Source organism: Crassostrea angulata, chromosome 8 (assembly GCF_025612915.1).
Source record: "Crassostrea angulata isolate pt1a10 chromosome 8, ASM2561291v2, whole genome shotgun sequence".
In the NCBI taxonomy this organism is placed as follows: domain Eukaryota; kingdom Metazoa; phylum Mollusca; class Bivalvia; order Ostreida; family Ostreidae; genus Magallana; species Magallana angulata.
The window spans coordinates 41,672,016-41,693,354 of NC_069118.1; the positions used below are offsets into that span (position 1 = coordinate 41,672,016).

At 31.5% G+C, this 21,339-nt stretch overlaps 1 protein-coding gene across 1 annotated transcript; it reads left to right on the forward strand.

Moving 5' to 3' along the window:
* The first annotated feature begins 5,948 nt into the window (after positions 1-5,948).
* Positions 5,949-21,117, forward strand: LOC128159730 (protein O-linked-mannose beta-1,2-N-acetylglucosaminyltransferase 1-like). The gene is made up of 22 exons (XM_052822912.1): positions 5,949-6,054; positions 6,223-6,281; positions 7,181-7,231; positions 7,821-7,905; positions 8,190-8,316; positions 8,987-9,056; positions 9,835-10,003; positions 10,724-10,833; positions 11,384-11,468; positions 11,990-12,116; positions 12,616-12,685; positions 13,255-13,353; positions 13,849-13,944; positions 14,379-14,455; positions 14,763-14,856; positions 15,259-15,305; positions 15,857-15,983; positions 16,321-16,453; positions 17,009-17,152; positions 19,298-19,453; positions 19,739-19,867; positions 20,847-21,117. Exons 2-22 carry the CDS (start codon positions 6,227-6,229, stop codon positions 20,935-20,937), a joined length of 2,142 nt encoding a protein of 713 aa, XP_052678872.1. The 5' UTR covers positions 5,949-6,054; positions 6,223-6,226; the 3' UTR covers positions 20,938-21,117.
* Positions 21,118-21,339: the final 222 nt, after the last annotated feature.

Genomic DNA, 21,339 nt, shown 5'->3' on the forward strand with positions numbered 1-21,339 from the left:
ACAACAACAAAACCACCGAAAACACTCTGCTTTCATTGTAACATTTTCGTTTGCAATAAATAAGTTGTCTAGACAGTCGCATCCAAGTAAATTTACATAAAGTTGGTTGATAGATGTCCCCTTTTGACATTCTATTTTGTTAAGCGGATATATACAACCTTTAGCATTTTCTAAAATTACAAAATAAACAGAAGCCCCTCCTCACCACACGCTTAAAAATACAACAAAAACAAAACAAGAAAACAAATTATTGATAAACATTAATGATGAAAAAAAATCCAATACAAACATGCAAAAGAATTGAATCTTAAAAAAGGGACGCTGTTTTTGCTACAGTGTAATCCACTTCTGCAGGTTAGCACTGACCTCTCTCGGTCATTTACGTAAACACGGTAACGAAGAAAACCTGGTGATCCGAATGACTGCATACTCACTGCACAGATTAAAGAATTATGGTGCTTTTCACACAGATCAGCGTGAATGGAATTGTGGGAAAATTCTCAGATGAAGTGGCATGTGCTTTGATGATGTATGATGACTGGAATTTCTCGGGTCTTGGTGATGGTTTTGTTTCCCTCACAGCTACTCTCAGTAAGAACATTACCTATAATTTTTATCTCTTGTGAATCGAGATTGTCTCCATGTTTTGAAGGATACTGAGGACATACTTTTAAAAAAATTTCCCAAATGAATCAAAGCCAATAAAAAATATTGGGAAAATATTTCTTTCTATTAATTTGATTTTTTTTATTCTTGTTTGATTGCGTTTCTTCTTTCGAGAAAGCAAAAAAAAAAAAAATAAACATTATGTTAGGAAAACATTTTTGGGTTAGACCAATTTTTGGAAGCGCTAAATCATGTTTTATTGTAACAGTACAAACTCAATGTCTGGCCATGGTCCCATAGAAAGTTTCGGTCATCGAATATCACACATAGTCTGTCTATAATCTGAGGGCAGCCATTATCGAATTTCAGGTCAAAAGTTCAAAGATCACGTGCATCTATTCTACAGTCAAAGAACCAAAGGCATCTAGGGGAGAAGAAGGGAGAATGAATTTCACAGACATGTCGTGTTTGATTAAGGATCTTCTCAATACTTTGATTTATAAATCGGTTCTGCTGGTATCAAATTAATGTTCACTATGTTTACATTATCTTCTGGTAGTTTTGCATCGAGTTTTTTTTTTCCTCCCGTGAATTACTGGGTTTAAAAAAGTCAACAACCCCAGCATTAATAATTAACGACATTAAATGTCAGGTGAAATAAAGTGAACAAATATTACAATCAGATTTTAAAACAAAATACAAATGGTCCATTCTCGGTGATGTTTTAGACGCACGAGGGACGCAAACACTATCATCGATAAACTACTTGGATTTTAGCAGTATACATTTATGCAAAACGATCATTTTTAAAGATAGTATTATATCGTATCTAGTGCTGGTATTTTCTCTATGTCAATAAAGCTATGTAGCGGAGAGGAGGGGGGGGGGGGGTCCTGCCCCTGTTTTTAGTCCTTTCACTTAAATCAACATTTTGACACCCCCCCCCCCCCCTCCGCTTATCTGGAAAATGGAAACAATATGTTAAGATACATTTATTACCCCATCCTCTCTTTCCACAAAAAAGGATAAGGATTTAGAAGATATTTTGTAATATGTTTGCCAAGATTTTCAGGTAGGTCTGTCACAAACCCCAAGCAGTTACCTAACGATGCTACGTGTCTGGTTTTGACATGTTCTCATGTTCCTACACTCCATTCATGTTCCATCGAAGTCTATGGCATTCTAAGTGGATAATAAAACGGAAAGAAAACGCTTCTATGTCACGCAATAAAAGCTAAAAATATCGATTCCCCCCCCCAATAAAAACTTAGCCTACAATAAAAGAGATATCTCTTATGGGGATAATTTAATTCCATTTTTTAAAAACAATTCAAGAGTACTTCATTTTTACTACCTCGTTAAGGAATCTTGTACATTCCTGTGGGAGTGATCTTTCTTCTCCAGGGGATATTGAACCTAGTTTTAACCACAGGAGCTCAGCACAATCAAATACTTTTGCTTTAATAGGAGATTTTGCTAGAATTTTTAACTTAAGGTTTCGATATGCATTTTACCTTATTTAGCCCCCCCCCCTCCCCCCCCCAGTCTGTAAAATACATACAATTTGTAGTGCAGTGTTGGGGGTGTTTTTTGGTAGAAAGAGACATAGAATTCTTCCTATAAGAAGTGCTTTTTATTCTTTAAATAATAAGGCAAAATATAACCACATTAAATATTTTTTTATTGAGCAACTATAGATATATAAAAAAGTATGCAGGTTTATCCGTCGATATAATCTTTGAACATCATAGAAGATTGGATAGAAAAAAATGGTTGATATGTTTCAAATTTTCAATACAATATTGTTCCGATATAAAAGTTCATTTTCCAACCAACTCCCCCTGTCTTTTCTTTGACCAGATATTTCGTTTCCCCATAAGGAAATCGCTGTTACGCTTTCCCATAAGGAAATCGCTATAGCGTTTTCTGGGATAAAATCTTTTTCCAAGAAATTCCGAATAACGTTTTTGGACATGATTTCTTTTTCCTAGAAATTCTGAATATATTTTATCATTTAGTCGCTTTCTGAGAAACTCCGAAAAACGTTTGATTTGACCTAGACGCTTGCCGAGAAATTCCGAAAATTGTTTTGGCAATCCGCTCTTCCCGAGAATGTTAATGTGTTGATGCGTCGGGTTTCAGTAGGGAAGCTAAATCTTTCATAAATAGTTTTTGTGGAGGATGTAAATTCGTGGGTGAGGGCTACCTGCAAATACCTCGAAAATTGAGCCACCACGAATTCTAATGATTCCATGTACAGTATGTATTCAGCACAATTATTAGATTTTTTTAGCTGGCTTTTCATTTCTTTCAATGCCACATGACAAACTAAACTACAGGTAATGCTCATTTTCTAAATGCAGACAAGTATGAGATAAATAAAATAAAAATTAATATATACCCGGTATGCATGTTATATAATTAACAAAACTAGAAATCAAAAAGAAATAAACAGTCTTTTATTTCATGATTGGCAGCAGATTTGAAAACAAAGTATTTATTTCAGTAAATGGAGGGAGAAAGCTGTATAGAGATAGAAATTCTTAAAAGTCTTTTAAAATTGATTGTAGATTCAAGACACTATCAACTTCATTTTAATCAAATGATAATTATTAATAGATTGCCTGTTTATTAATGTCAGGATGTATTAAGTATTTATAAATTATGTAAATACCGGTAGTCACAAATATACCTGCAATGTGCCTGAAATTTATATACGACAGTATATATAAAGACAATGAAGTCATAGGCTTGACCACAGAGCATAATGTCTGGTATCAAATGGCTGACATTTTTAAAACTTTGCAAAATTTTATGCTTCAGTTGTTACAAAACAAACGGTACCTGAAAAAAGTGAGTACTGCTGTGAAAAATCACTGTGAATTTTTCGGAATCCTCATTTAGCTGCCAGCAGTAGATTGAGTTGTGCCCCCTTAGTTGAAGACTTGGGGGGGGGGGGGGTGATGTGTGATATCCGTGTTTCTTGATCTACCCATCTCTTTGGATCTTCCATTGTAATTGCTTACTTAAGATGTGTGCTCAGTCATGCATTGTTGCAACCACTATTGAAATAAAACCACTATTGAAATAAATTATTTCAATAGTGGTTGGGAATGTATTTCATTTAAAGAATCACTTTACAACCACTATTGAAATACAACCACTATTGAAATAAAATATTTAAATAGTGTTCCGGGATGTATTCCATTTTGAAAATCAATTTACAGACACTGTTGAAGTACAACTACTATTATAATTATTTTTCAATCGGAGCTTAGAATGAATTTCTATATTAATATTACTTTGTAAATTAATATTTTTTCCTTTACATTTCTCTTTCTACATACATATCATGTCTTGTAATAATGTATATTATATGCACGATAATGAACATTTTGTAAATTGCCAGTACTTCTATTCAAACCCCCTGTATATTGATTAATTATTTCTTGATAAATATTATTTTAAATATCACTATTAATATAAATTATTTCAATAGTGGGTGGGGGTGTACTTTACTACGACCACTATTGAAATATATTATTTCAATAGTGTTTGGGGATACCTTGCATTTCAACCACTATTGTACTTCAATTATAGTGGTTGGTGATGCTTTTCAGTTTTATGTCTATTATTATGTCTGTTTGTAACACTTTCCTTTCTGCTAGGGTTGTTTCTTAAGAAAAGAAGTATGTCTTATGAGATGATGAATTCCTTTTTTATCATAATGTTCTTTGATTTACCTCTATATGGTCATGTTTCCCATACCACCTGTCATCTGGAACAGAAAGTGTTATGCACAGTCGGAATAATAGGCATTTAAAAAACATCCTACCACTATTGAAATATTTTTTTTCAATAATGGTTATAATGAACCGCATCCTTTACTACAATTGAAATAAATTATTTCAATAGTGGTTGTATTAAAATACATACCTAACCACTATTGAAATAATTTATTTCAATAGTGGTTATGATGAAACGCATACCCAACCACTATTGAAATAATTTATTTCATTCAATATTGGTCTTAATGAAGTACATCCTCAACCATTATTAAAATATTGTTTATCTAAATAGTGATATTCATTATTACATAAATCTATAATAATGTATAAGCTATAAATTACTTTTTAATATCCAGGGGTTTTCAATAGAACTTCTTGCAATTTACAACGTTGTCTTCTAGTACAAATAATTTACAATTTCCATAAAACATGATGTATCTATAGAAAGAGAAAGGTAAAGAAAAAAATATGAAAACAATTCTATATGTTAATCTGCGAGGATTGGTTATTTCTGCACAACAGTGAAAATCCTAAAATAAGTACATTTATATCATAGTCTTGATTACTATTACCGTAAACTATGCAAGTCTTTAGTACCTTAATTATGTATTTGAATCGCTTGTTAGATAAAAACAAATGTATATGCATGTTTATATGCGAGAATTGGTTTTTTACTTTTACGCAGCACTGCAAATTGTAACATAATTGTGTATTTGATATTATTTGTTAGATTTCTCGCATTTCAAAATAGTTTGCAAATATGATATACAACTTCTTTCTTTCCAAATATGTTACAATTGTGATTACCTAGTTATATTCATAAAGTGATTTATCCCCATCTACGATTAAAAATATAAATTTAAAAGTAGTTATGCTTTAATGTTGTCTGTAAAGTAGTTCTTATCATGAAATACATCCCCAACCTCTATTAAAATCATTACTTCAATAGTGGTTGTATTTCAGTAGTGGTTGCAAAGTGATTTTTCTAATGAAATACGTGCCTAACAACTATTGAAATAATTTATTTCAATTGTGGTTTTATTTCAATAGTGGTTGCAAGGTGATTTTCCTGATGAATTACATTCCTAACCACTATTGAAATAATTTATTTCAATAGTGGTTTTATTTCAATAGTGGTTGCAACAATTTTAAAAAATTGAAATTGTCTTCGTTTGGTTTTTCTATGGTTTCAAAACTAGGAAAATTTCAATAGGAACGCATGCAGTTTATGAATATATGCATGCTTATGAAGTGTAAACATACATGTATTTTGCTAGATTTTATTTTTTGACAAATTGATGTCCAGAATCCAATTGGATTAAGACTGACATATTGAATTATTCATATTAAGAAAACAAAAAACGCAGCAAATTGGGCAAATGTCAATATCTAAAGGTAGGCAAATCTGCTAGGACCCATGCAAGTTCAATAAGGGTATGCAATATTAGCGATGGGTTTGTGACAATGTGTAGATGGTTTAGGTTTGGGCATTCCTTCCTGCAATTTTTATTGATTTCAATATGCTAAATGTATGACATGATTTTGTTTTTGTCGTAGATTCCGTCTGTGGTACTTCCTGCCTGTCTGGACAGAAATCATTCTACGTGAAGACAGGAAGCGGTAAAGATGTGGGGCCAACCATATGTTACGAAGGGAAGATGTACGAATATTAAAATAATTATTATTTTCGATACTAACATTGTGTAATAGTGTATTTAAATGTTTAGGAAATTAAAAAAAATCGAGATTAAAAGATCTTAAAAGACACACAAGCAGTTGCAAAGAATTTTTTGAAGAATTGAATTAAAATTGCGTAAACTTTTTCCAGCTACATGAGTGATAAAGAAAAGGATGTGGGGGGAGGGCTCAACATGCTGGTTATTGATGGTAAGTAATGATCGAGGAATATGCTGATTATAGAGATGTTAAGATTTCAAATGAGTATGTGTACTAGGGGAATCACCTTTATTCTTCAGGTATTATGTCATCAGTTTTTGTGACGACATAGTATCTACTCTTTCTCTAAACTTGTAGAGTGTCGTCTACACGTAAGTACAAACGTGTAGCTTTTTACAGCAAATAAAATCTTATTGATGAGTGAATATATTTTTGTGATACATTATATAGATTTTTAAACTTCATTTGCATGAAAATTGATAAGAAATTCACAATTAATGTGGAATTCATGTCACAAAACTGTGTCAATTTACATACACGTTTACATCCTACAAGTTAAGAAATCTCCACTGATAAATTACAAAATCATGTACATGTATGTGTTGTTTTAACACACATACGCGTACCCGTACACATTTTCTAATCATAGAAAACATGCTATCTGTGCTAGTGCAGTTTTTTTTCTCACCTGGGTCAATATACAAGTTAGAATACATATTCTGTATTTTGATAAATTATGTTTCTTGCAATTAATATCAAGTTCTGTCCAAGTGAATTTCATGTGAAAATCATGTGTAGGTTTTTTTCATGTCAAATTTTCATGTTAAATTCATTTGAGGCATACCTGCCTAGCAGATAGTACAATTATGTTTATTCACATGTAATTAATAACTGAAAGATTTAAAAATATATATTAATAATTTATCATTATTCATATAAGTATCATTGTTATATTCTTGTTGAAAAATAATTGCATGTGTTCTCAATAAAAAAAAAGTAATTGACAATGTTTGTAATTTTATGAATATTATGTGTATAATCATCATAATAATTGAATGTGACAGTCACATATATTATAGATTAAATTTTTTTATCTGATCTCTTAATAGGTGATACACACAATGTTAGAGACATGAAAACGTTTGACACATACACTAGTGGTAAGCTTTAGAGTGTATTTATTTTGTTAAATAATTTTGAAAATTGCTCAAGTTTTGTTAATCAAAACCAGCATCTTCGCAAGCCATGTATCTAATCTGTGTGAGATATATTATATTATTACATTATATGTTTGTTATTATAAAATTATATGTAATTTGAAATGCTTGTGTTTTTACCTCTAGCTGGTTTTCAATGTATAGAGATTTGACATACCAAGTACATGTATATCCAATGAAATAGCATTGTACAATTAAACTATGTTTGGTTGCAGTAATGCCAATTACATTGATTCAATTTGTAACATCGTCATTCTCCTTGTTTATCTCTTAAACTGTAGAGTGGTTATTTACACATGGGGGGGGGGATTGACTCTAGTTAGAATAAACGGTAAGCCTAAAACAGTGTAAAATACCCCCTTGCGTAGGGTACAAAAATTCAAAATTTTGAGTGGTAAATCACGCATCCGAGTTTTTAATACCCAGGCATATTGTTTGACTATAGAATAGTCGTACTTAATCACCAGCGTAAATAACCACTTCACAGTAAAACATGACTGCATATAATCATTGTTTAATCTTATATACACAGACCAATCCTTTCGACAGTATGCGCAGATGGAAATGAAAGAAAAAACAGTTGTTATTATAGCCAGTTTTGATGAGATATCCTTTTCGTAAGTTTCTGAGCAATTTATTATATTTATCCAATTTTTTGTCCACCCTTTATAAACTTATTTAGAAATTGTGGAAGATTTTATTTCTGCTCAAACAAATTATTTCTGAGGATTTTATTAATTTTACAAATGATGTGTGCTGGTATACTGTGCCCAATATTTATAAGCAACTCATCACTTGTGGAAGATTTTATATTCTGAATATTCTCCAAAAAATTTATTTTTAGGTTCATCATTTTGTATTTCCTGTAGATGCATTTGCTAATTTTTCTCATGTTCTTCAGACTGAGAGATGAAGCCAAGACGTGGCTGAAGGTGATGGGGGCGAGTCAGATCGACAAAGTTGCATTCCGTGATTCCTATGTTCTGATTGGTCAACGAGGCCTCAAACAGGGGCATGCTGTAGAATTTGTACGTCAATCCCTCTTGTGAAATTTTTCGTGAGCTGTATTTCGGATTTTTGTGCTTGCATTGTTTTTGTGTTTTTAGGTTTATTAAACTGTCATGGAGACATTTTCACTGGGTAATTAAATCATAAAAAAAAATACCCCAATTTTACCTAGTTACCCTGTGGTGTATTTAATGTAATACCATATATTACGATTTTAGTAAAAGATGCTTACAATCATTTCTAACATCATTATCATCATATACACTTTTATGTACAAAAAAAAAAATTAAAGTGAAGTCATGAAATTAATGACAACAAACTTTGCATGTTCATTAAGTAATTGAAATGAACCCTAATAAAAGATGATTGTTATGCTCTTGATGTATGAAGTGAAATGGTTAAACTCAATTATTTTAAACATCTATGATTATGATGGTTTATGTAATAACTAAACTTTTACTAGTTACTAATATTTCTGAGTATATTGGTAAAGGGAAATAATTTGTATACACCTGTAATGATTTTCCGAACATTTAATCCTCAAAATATGGTGATTTTCCCCAATTTTAATCCCCAGTACTAATGAATGGTCTGAGAGCCTGAATATTTTTATACGTGACACTGTATAGTTTTACATGACTGATCTTTGTTAATAATTATGTGTTGTAACAGTTATTTTCTGAATTTTAGATAAATTCTATGAAAGAAAATGAAGAATATGCAGCGCCATTAGAAAAGAAAGGATGCTTCCCTATTCCAGGTTTGTAACAAAGAAATAGGACTTCATTTGTGCTGAAATTAATAATTCTATTTAGTTAACGAGGAAGAATCTTCGTAATTTTACATGTATGTATGCTTATTTATGTACATTTATTACATGGAGACTTCTCAACAACAAGAACCTTGTTGAGTTAATATTAAAATTGGCATGGAATCGCAGGTTGTCAGATTTGATAAAGTACTTGTTAAAGTGAATTGAAAGATATAGCTCTGAACTGAAATTTAAATTGATTTTGACAGTGAAAGGGTTTACTCAGTACTGTGCTTGGATTTGGCAACTTGTGTAATTGTTCATCTCCATGTATGTTTACTTGCTCTAAAGATACTCAAGTGCTTGTTTTTCTAATATAAAACTTCACACTATAGTATATTAATTGGTGAATAATTAGTGTATATCAAAACGCTAAAGGGTAAAATTTATCACAGAAACAAGTGCCTGTGTTATACATGAAGTGCCAGGGACGGCGATTTTACTTCGAAGTAAATGTAATTCATTATTCGTCGGTTAAGTTTATAACATGATAAAGTCAAGGGGAATGAAAGTCGCTTGGCTGTAAGCATCAATTCATTATAAGCATGTTCGCTATAGCCTTGTTTTACTGTATTTTCAATATCCCTTCCTCAGAGTACATGCGTTATCCATACAATAGCCCCCCCCCCTTAAAGATAGCCTCCTCCTAGTCATCAACACTAACTTAATATGTATGTATATGATACTAAAAATGCACATGAAATATCCATGTATATCCATGTTGTAGTGGGTCCCTTGGAAGACTCTTCCAAACTACTGGCCTCCCTGAAAGATATAAAGATGGGGTCAGAGCTAAAGAACTGTGGGCTGGAAACTACGTGTGAGGGGACCCCCATACAGGTGTTCACAGGTGACACGGACAGCGTCATGCCACACGTCTGTGTGGGCGGCAAAATGTAAGTGTGTAATTATAGTCTAATTATAGTTCTCTGGATTATTTTTATGAACATATTTTCCAGTTCAGTATGTGGTGTGTGGTTCTTTTGATACTCCTAATTATTTCCTACAAGCAAAGAAGTGCCTTGTTTTTAATAGCATACTTTAAAGCTTTAAAGTGAATAAACCTTATTTTTAAGCACCAAACTTATGGAAAGGAACTTATAAGTTTCAGATTGTGACATCAAAAATAAAATCTTGGGTCTTCTGAGCCAGTGTGATATGAAAATATCAATTATTAATCAAGAGGGACAACTCCTGGAAGAAATTTGATACATTCAGATATACATGTATATTTTTTTGTAAGAGTTTATATATATACATTTCAAGATACTGTGGAATCATTAAATTCGTGGGGGCCAATTTTCGTGGATTACTTAAATTCTAGTGGTTCGTGGGAATGTAATTTTGTGTGTTATCTTATACTTACAAAGGGATATATGACTCTAAAACCCTTCCTTATTGATTCGTGGAGAATGTTAATTCGTGGATGAGAGGTACCCACTAATTCAACGAAAATTGAGCTACCACGAAATCTAATGATTCCACAGTACTGGTATTATTATAATTAGCTGTGCAGAGGGTTTTAATGCTTTGATTAAAATTTTAGACTATTTAAGATGTAAAATTAACTGTAAAACACATTACCCATTGTACCTGAGTGTTGGTTTTTTTATAAGGGTGATGGAAAAAGATGTGAACAATGCAGGGAGAGGCTTCAATGTTGTGGTTCTGGATATTGAATCCAGGATACCCAAGTTTGTGAACAGATTTGACACCTATGCAGCAGGTCAATATGATAAAACATTTTAATGCAGCAGGTCAATTTGATAAAACATTTTAATGCAATAGGTCAATATGATAAAACATTTTGATGCAATAGGTCAATATGATAAAACATTTTGATGCAATAGGTCAATATGATAAAACATTTTAATGCAGCAGGTCAATATGATAAAACATTTTGATGCAATAGGTCAATATGATAAAACATTTTGATGCAATAGGTCAATATGATTAAACATTTTAATGCAATAGGTCAATATGATAGAACATTTTAATACTATAGGTCAATATGATAAAACATTTTAATGACCCAGCAATCTTGAAATTTGTTATACATACTTCATTTGAATTTTAAACTCCTATTGTAGGAAGAAAAATAAGGGAATTCAGAAAAAGAAAATTAACAAACTAGTCTTAAGATTTAACCTGATTTTTAAGCTAATAAACTTGATATGAAATCAATAAATGAATCTAAATAAAGTTAATTAATTTTTTTATTTAAGATTTAATGATGAAATAAACATGAGTTTATCATTTGGGTACATGTTTTACAGACAGCATAGATATGGAGGAGTTCCTCAAGGGGTTACACGAGGGAGACATTGTGATAGCGGTCATCAATGATGATGCATCCAAACAGTAAGATCATAATGATGAAAGACAAAGAATTTGGGTTCAAATGTTCTGCCTGTGTACACTATTATATGGAAACTTGTTGGAAAGAAAAAAAATTATGAGGTGATAATTTCAGTCGGGGCTTGATCAAATCCAATAAAGCCCAAAGGACTTAATGATAAATTTAGTAACACCCCGACCAAAATTATCACCTCATAATATTCAAAGAATGATTCCGTATTACTTTTGTTTATATAATTTTCAGCAATTGTACAATTAAATATTTGAATATTAATAAGGAAACCCTGCTTGTGCCCCAATTATACGTTTGAATTTTTTGGACTTTATAGTACAAAATAGATATGTAGTGTTATCACAGGCAAAGACACTGTAAAATGTAAATATTGTAGGTTAAAGGTCAAATATTCTACTTTTGTTTCCATGATTTTATTAGCATATAATTTTTAAGGGGAAAAGATCTCCCAAGAGTTAAGGATATTTAATAAAAATATATCAATGTCAGATTTAACTTTTTGTGTTTTTAGATTGAAGCAAGGTGCCATAAAAGAAATGAATTCATTGGGCAGCAGTGCAATACAGAACCTAGGGTTCAGAGATATTTGGTATTTCATTGGCCAGAAAGGAATTAAGGGATATAGTGAGTTTGAGGAGGTATGGTACATCCAGTAATAGAAGTTGGAGGGGGGGGGGGTATACAAGTGTGACATGCTTTATATTATTAATGGACTTTATTATTCACAACCAACACTGCAAGATATTGGAAATAAAAGCTAAATCAAATGAAATATGTCGAGAGGGACACTGATCTACTTTGAAAGATTCCTAACCTTGATAATAGAGGTTTAAATATAAATTTGAAAGTCAGCTTTCTTGTGATACATTTAGTTATATGTACAAAGCATTGTATAAATATATAGAAAGGCTTTGAGGGATCAAGTACTTTGATAAATAAAAGTTTGAGAGCCACTGGGTATCACCTGTACAATGAACTTCAAATTTCACAAATATTTGTGAAAATCCTTGTTATGCATACAATTATTGCAAGAAGATTTTGAATAGAACCACGGAGTAATTAAACAAATTAAAAAGTTACTTTTTTCTTATATGAAAATCTTTATTCTCCTAAATTTGATAAAATTTTGAATTGTAGATCAGTTTTGCCTCCTATGATGGAGAGTGGCCAAAGCAAATCAAGAAATCACTCTGTCTTCCAAGAACTTGTAAGTCTTACAAACATGGGTCATTAAAATCTTTCAGCTGCTCATTGACAAATGAAATTAAATTTAAATTACCAGGTAACATATACCATGCTGTACAGATGATTTTGTTTAAAGTTTTATCATATGATATTCATATTTTGAATGTAAGGTTAATCTGATACTATTAACCATGCTATTGGCATTTAGTTAGTGTAAGAATAATTTGTAAGAACTGTGGAATATGTAAAAGTCTTCTTTTCCTCTCTTTTTTCCAATTTATTATTTTTCACATAGATATAAATATGCACATTCATACAATATAATAATATCATACATATTAAGTAAAGTCTTGGTTTACGCAAAGAATTAATCATTTCTGATGCTCCCATTAAGAAAAAAAACTAAATACATGCACTGGTAAATAACAAATTACATAAACAAAACATAACAAAAAAAAACCACTTAGATTATTTCCTGCCTGATGAGAAAGATTAATGATATTTAAATCATTAAGTGTATCGGAGGGCAATGACAAAAAATTACACACTCTGGTAAAATGAAATGTTGACTTGGCTCTTGTCTTATTTCAGTGAGGAGCCTGAAGGTAGCCCCGAAACTTGGAGGCAAACGTAACTTGGAGAAACGAGAGTTCTGCAAGCTAAACGACGGGTATAGCGAGTTCTGTGACAGTGAGTTTCATTGGATGATATTTTTAGAATTGTTTCCTATTTCTACCTAGCTGCAGGTCTGAAAAAATTTGAATGGATGACCTGCTGGATGCTTCTGTTCCGTACCTGTTAAAATGTTGCAATTTACGGCGCAATAAAACCTCCCAGGTCATCCATCCAAATTTTTTCAGACCGGGAGCAACAGACCTAAAGCTAATTTCAACCATGCTATGAATTTTAGTAAAAACCAGAGGCTTGCTCAACAAAGCAAGCGCTTGCTTAAATTTGTATTGCAAATATAGGGAATTTTGCGAGCTCCTCGAGTGCTAGCTCTGTTGAACACACATTGGATTACACTTTGCATTTTATGCAAAATTAAGTTCAAATTTTTAGAGTAAGACCAGGATTAAAAGAATCAGTAATTGCCAAGAATCCACCGATTAGATTTATTTTTCATTTTATTTAAGTGCATAAACCAACTACCGAAACAAATTTTATTTGATGTTAAAATTTTAGCTCAGAGAGTTGATGACAAGCTGGAACCGGCTCCCCTCGAGGATAAGGGGACAGAAAACGACGAAATCTACAAAACGCCAATTCTTATCATTCCAGGTATGGAACAATTAAAATCCCTACAGTAATTATAATACGAAAAATAATAATAATCTATATCCAAACTGGATACTTGTGTGACCCATCTTGCTCTCTGTTCTGGTAAGTGATCATGTGTACTCAAACTGTCTAGTTTCATGGTGTTACATTTTTACAAGCTATATTTCAACAATCTGTCTTAATCCCGAATGCTTGTTAATTTTTACATATTTCTCTTACTAAGATTCTATCAGCAGTGTAAATATTTGCAATTTTGTGATTAGAAAAAAATTACCGCTTTAGAGATTATTATTATCATATAAACAGGTTGTGTGTCTGTTAGCAACTAATTACATGTATGAATGGTGTAAACAATTCATAGTTTTGAAAAAAATCTTCCTGATCTATTAAGAATGAAATTTGAGCTGATTGTACATGTATCTGATGTATTCCAGGATTAGATCACAACGCCCTGGCGAGGACACTAGAGACAACTCTTATTCAGCCGGGAATTAAACCGGAGGTTGTTACCGTAAGGACGTTAACATGTACAATGTCTTGTAGCTGCTTGTTATTGCACCAATAGCATCTGTTGCTTGTTTTTTTTTTCCTTATTGAAAATTAACGTGACTGTATCATTCTGATTTCTTTGTTCAAAAGTTTTTGAAAATGAGCATCTCACTTTTGAATTAGCTACTGGGATACCAAATCAAATGTTATGCTTAACTCAAAATACAAAGCATGCAAATATATAAAAAAGTTATTAATTATGACTCCTGTTTCATGATCAGGTTTGCCTGTAAACTATACACATGTAATAGACATTATACTTATTTCAGGTAGCTGTTGATGAGCAGACGCCGGATCATGGGCAGCTGGCCACGTTATTCAAATTCCAGAATATAAGTCTGGCCAGTGTAGCTAGATATGAAGGTACTGTATTGCATAAAATTCTGGGACTACATGCTTATTTAAAACCTACATTAATTTGTTAGGCACAGAATTTCTACCCAATCTAATTAAAAATTAGATGTTCTGAATTTGCTACAGCTCTCTACATTTGATAAGTGATAGCTGAACTTAATTGAAATTAGATGTTCTGAATCTGCATCCACTTTGCTACACTAGAGAAGTGGTAGCGGATTAAGAATATCTTATTTTAATAAGATTGCCCTGATATCTGGACGTAAACACACTTATTAATCCTACTACATGTACTCTCAGTTTATTAGAATGCTACTGAATTGCTTTTTTGTTGTAACATCTTTTTGAAATGTTATAAACATTATTGTATACAGTCATGTACAATACTGATGCGCTTTCTTTTCTTGACAGATAAGATGAACAGTGCCATAGAGAAATTCTTCTCTCAGACTAACAGTGTAAGTGTTGTAATTTAATGTAACATAGACAATTTCTAATGATACCAGTATTTATTTATTTATTTAAGCATTGAATGCTTATTTTTTGGATGTCTTTGTTGTTACATCAAAACTACAAACTTAAAGAAAACACAATTCATTTTGTCTGATCTTGCAATAATTTTGTACCTCCAGTATGGACTAAATTCCTAACTAGACCATTTAAACCCTGTCAATATTTTACAAATTAACATATTAGATATAATGATTTTATGACATATCACTAAAATCTACTTTTATATGCATTCTGATAAAACAACGTAATAAAATAGATTATAATTTATATACAAATATACTTTTGTCTTTATTAAATATTTGTTACATCATAGCATCTAATTTCGTGAATTTTGAAAATTTCTTAGTTTCAAAATTACTTACCTGTAAATTCATAGACAATATATTTCTAGTTTCTACCAATTGGAGTTTTGTCATGTTTCAAAATCATATTTGATGTGATTTCAAAGATAAATCCATAAGTCTTTATAGTGTATGAATTCTTGATTTTGTCGCAGAAATACGTGATTGTGATAGAGGAGGAGATCGTACTGACCCCCGACTTCTTGCACTTCCTGTCTCAGTGTCTGCCCGCGCTAGAGGCGGACGACAGCTTGTTTGGTGTATCTGCATTTAATTATAATGGTATGTCATGGGAGAAAATTTTTCGTACATTGTACTGGTATATTGAATTATTGTGCTCCAGTACATGCATTAATGTGCTGTATATAAATTTTAGTTAGGATAGATTATAAGAAAAAATGATATAGCAAGTGTTTTCATAATATCATCTTTTGGTTTCAAACAATTATTTAAGTTTGTATTTAACAGAATCTTAAAGGGAGGTTGGGATGATAATTCAACATTAATTTCTCTAAGACTTGTCAGATTAAGAAGAAACTTGAAAAAAAAATGTGTTTAAGATTGCGAGAATTTATTATTTTTTAAGTCAATATATACCTTAACACCTTTTTGAATTTAGGGTTTGAAACAACATCGGGTGACAAGACCCGAGTAAATAGAATGGAGGATTTCCCCGGCCTAGCATTCCTACTGAAACGTTCCGTGTACGAATTGCAGATGAAATCCAAAATGGACAAATGTTGTCAGCAGAGGTAATATTCATACCGGTAATAAATTTATGAAGTCATTTTTATAAAAGTCAGGGTTAATTAAATTGATCAAAGCTGTTGTATTGTTATTTACAGGGTTATCAGTAATTGATTCCTTTGTTGGGAAGTAATGGATGATTAAGGTTAGGGAGTGAAAAGGGTGGTGGTTATACATTGAGCATAACGTTAGATTCTGTAGATTTCTTATTTTACGCAACTGCTTAATTCCCCGATCCCACTGTTTTCTATCAGAATGCAAGAATTTAAAATCGTGAATGAAAAAATTAAGGTTCTAATCTCTTATAGTTTTCCACTCTCAGAAAATGAAAGCGAGATTTTAAAATCAGTGAGGAGTGCTTCTTGCAATTTTTAGTGCTGGGTATTAATTCCTCATGTTTAATTAGGAATCTATAGTTCTGAATATCTCTGTCTCTTTACATGTGATAGGTATATATATATTATATGCATTTGATCTTGATAGATTAATAAACTAAGTGTGAAATAATACATTATGAAATAATCTTCGATAAATTAGTGAGTACGTGTCTTGATTTTGAGGTCTTGGGATTCGTGGACATTGAAACAGTCTGGTGAGATGCTCGTCCCTGACGTATCCCGCGTGTTCAGACTGCCGTATCAATCGGCCAGTGACGACGACAGCTACCTAGAGAACCTGTTCTACCAGCCCAGATTGACCATTACGTAAGTATTTATACATCTATACATATATCTGATGTAAGAATGATATCTAGCTGAGACTGGTTAATGTGTAAGTATTTATATTTACATGGATCTAAATTAATAGTTAAAACATATTATAGCTGATACCAAATCTCAGACTGAGTGCAGAGTTTGCTCGATTCGAGGCATATTTACTTTTGAGCACACTTTAAATGTTGCAGAATACAGAGTCTAAGAATCTAATTAATTCAATATATTTTGGTGGGACAATATAAAAAAATGTATCAACACAAAAAGAAAACTGATACACATTGTACATGTATTTGTGACACATTAGTATGTATTATATGGAGTGAATATTTTCATTAAGTTAAACAAAATTATTGAGGAATTTTTAGAAAAATGATTGTGAAGCGTACTACATGTACTGTTGTATTATATAAATTTCACATTTAGCTGTGCTACAGGTCTGAATGCACAAACGGAAATCACGAAATATGGTCTTACATACTCTAAATACCCTTGGATAGAGCCAGAATTTCGTCATCCTCTTAATTTTCATCTTAGCCAAGTAGAATACATCGTACAGGGTGAGAACCGTTTTAATAAGACCTTGGACCTTCAGCTATCTGGTTTTTTTTTCCATCAAAGCAAGTTAAAATGACGCTTTTTCAAGCGAAATATGCACCAACTGCATAGTCTTAACTCAAAAGCCAGACAAATCTTGTTGATTTTATAAGGGCCATGGCTGAGTGGCCAACAGTAAAATAGACAGGCCTACGTCACATTGCTGTTTGACACAACAACCCAAAGTCCATGCTCTTGTTAAAATGGTTCTAATTTCACCCTAACTGTGTAATTTTTGCCCTTCTACATTTGCAAACAGTTTCGCCCCGTCTTGAATTTGCCCAGACACAGTTGTGTATAAAGAAAGACGATATGGGATATTCAAATTTTTCCAGTCTTAAATTCACCCACTGACAATGAGGGCAAAATGGTGAAAATTAAGCGGATGCAAATATTTCCTTGTATACAGTATATATTTTTATGTTTCTTTTGCAACGAATATTACATTTATTCCAGACTACATTGAAATTACATCAAACCTACAAAACAAACCCAAAGAATAGAAATAGTATTTAATTCAATTTTCTTCAAGGTAAATAGTGAGATAGATGAATATAATATATTATGTATATATTAACAGAAAATGCACTGAAAACAAGTAATAAAGGTGCAGAATCTATAAAAGAATAATGAATACTATGATACATGTTGGCTTTGGCATGAGTTTCAAGTTTGCAATCAGATGTATCAAAATTGAAAACTAAGGTTTTTATAACCAGTGTACTGGTGCCTATTTTTGCATGATGTTTAACTTACGTTTTGGAAATACTGACGAAATATTAAATGGTTTATTAGCATTATTTTTATTAGTAAAATTAATCATGATGAAAGAGAATTTAAAAATAATAATAATGAAAATGAGAGTTCAAAACGAGGATAGATAAGTTAAATAACACCAATATCTTACCTTCTAATTGGTTTTCTCCCATTTATTTTGAGTCTTGGGGCATATGATTTGACACTTGTGGGGGCGGAGTAAGCTTATGTCAAATATGATACGTAACCTAGAGTATTCCAAACATCCTTTGAAGGAGATTCATATTTTAATAACAATGATGAGAAGACCAGGAAGTTCTTTCGAAATTAATCCTCAAAATTTATGAATTCATTATTTAATGCGACGCAGAACATGAATTTCATAAGTTACACAAATGGCCAGTATAATCACTGGAAAGGAAATTACTAGTAAGGATTGTTGTTGCTGAATCTGATAAATTCAAAGACAATTAGAAATTGATTTTAGATTTCATTTATTGATTAATGCAACTGGCATTCTTCAGCAGTCTATAGGGACACTTTTTAAATACTGTTTGCAACTATTACAAAATAATTACACAACAATTTAAAAACTTATTTAGTCTTTTACCTGAAACAGAGTTGTCTTTCTTATCTCTTCGTAGTTTCTATGATACATGTACTTGATTTATGGAGTTATGAATGCGACTAATGGTCGTAAAAAATACTTGATGAGAGTGCAAAAAGTTATGCAAATATCTCAATTATTACTGTTAGTGATAATTTGTGGGTTTTATTTTTCAGGGAATATGGCGCAAAGATAAAAAATGTCAATTCCCTCAAGTCTTCATCGTATGAAGATGAACTGAAAAAGGAAATAAAGGCAAGCAAACCGTTCCCCCTAAAAGAGCTTGAGAAATGTTCAAGTAAAACAGAAACAGTGGAGCTGCCATCTAAAGGGTGAGACATTTTAAAAAATGGGTTCTCAGGGGGAAGCTTTTTATGTAGAAAATCATTTTAAAACTATTTTATTTTGTACAATTATATGTACTGTCGATATTAACACATCCGAATTTATTATATTAACATATTTTATTAAGTCATGGCAAAGAAAAATAAATGGCATTCATTACCAAATGAAATATGCTCTAGTTTGTCAAAGTTTATAGAAACATTAAACTTATTAATAATAATATTCAAATTTCTTACAGATAAAATTGATATACAAAGACTTTTTACTTTCAGCTCAACTTTCACCTTATATTTTTCGGATAAAGACAAAGACAGAAAAGTGTTTCGTAAATTATGCAAGTGTTTTGAACTCTACTCATCTGCAGGCAAACCTTTGAAAGGTCTTCACAAAGACTCACTGAGGTAAGTTTTAAAACAAAATTAGCCAAAAAAAAGCAGAGCAAGATTTGATTTGATCACTATTTACTGAGACTTTGATTCATATGTAGACCTTAAAACATTTATTAGATTACAGTAATTTAATACTTTAAATTTCAATTAAATTTTGAATATTTATGAAGTTCCAAAAAATGAAAAATCTTCAGTTATTCCTAATTAAATCAATTAGACCAATGATTCCTACTCTCCTAAGCTATCAGTCAATTCTTTATGAGGACAGTACCAGGTAAATCAATTTTCTCAAAACATGTATAGTGATAAGTGAAATTTGTCAATGCTAGAATCTTTGATCTAATTTATGGGACAGGGTGCCCAATCAATTTAAAACTAAAGATAATATTTTAAACTTTTTCAATGGACAACTGTTCAAGGACACTGCTTACTGAATTTGGGTACTTTAGGGAAATTTTGTCATAACCATTGACAATGCTATTTTAAATTTATATATTAATTTTATAGATTAGTTGCTAATGCGTGTATTTCAGTACTTTCATTACTTTAATTTTATAAATTAATCAGCCAATCAGAATATTTTTTATCAATATCTAACTGAGCAATTCAGATATCTCAATGTATTTACATGTAGATTCAACGAATGTTCCTTGATTGAAACAATATTATAACAGAATATAATAAGAAACATGAAATTCTCTTTAAAAAAACCAACTTCTTTTCATTAAACAACCTAAGATAACAATAATATAACAATATATGTTCACAGTGGGAGCAATTGAACGGAAGGTATTGACCGACATTTTTTAAAACCCAATAAACACGACTTTTACATTGAACTAATAAGCTAAGGAAGTCCCTCTGGCTTAGGTTAAACGAATTTTGCTAGGCAATCACCTTGATACCGCAAAAATTCAGCAATAACAAATGTTTTTTTTTTAGTGAACAAGATCCATGATTTATTTAAATCATTTTTTATTATCATTTTCAGGTTTTACTACAAAGAAAATACTATTTTTCTAATTGCATCTACATCTCCCTACTTTGAAATAAAAAGTGAGGATGTTGCAGTGTATGAATGACACCCACGCCATCTTTGGTGTGGTTACATAGGTCTTTCAGCTAATTAACAACCAAGCAACTCAAAATTGGCCACGTCTACGCACCACAGAGTTATGGAGGGTAATTGTGTAAAAAAAAAAAAACCACTTGTAAATTCAAGTATGCAATCGTGTTGTTGTGGTTTTAATTTTTTAACACAATTAACGTTGTTCATACATTGAAGGATACATTTGTTTGTTAGTGTTAATTAAGACGGCAAAGCAAAAAAATGGTACTGTTATACTGGCAAATATTGTAAAATTGTTGATGTTTAAGAAAACTAGAAGTATCTTGAATGAAATATTAAACAGAGAAGTGTATTTTCATTGACATGCTTATTAGATGCATGCTCAGTGCACTGCAAATTCAGTATATTGCATTTA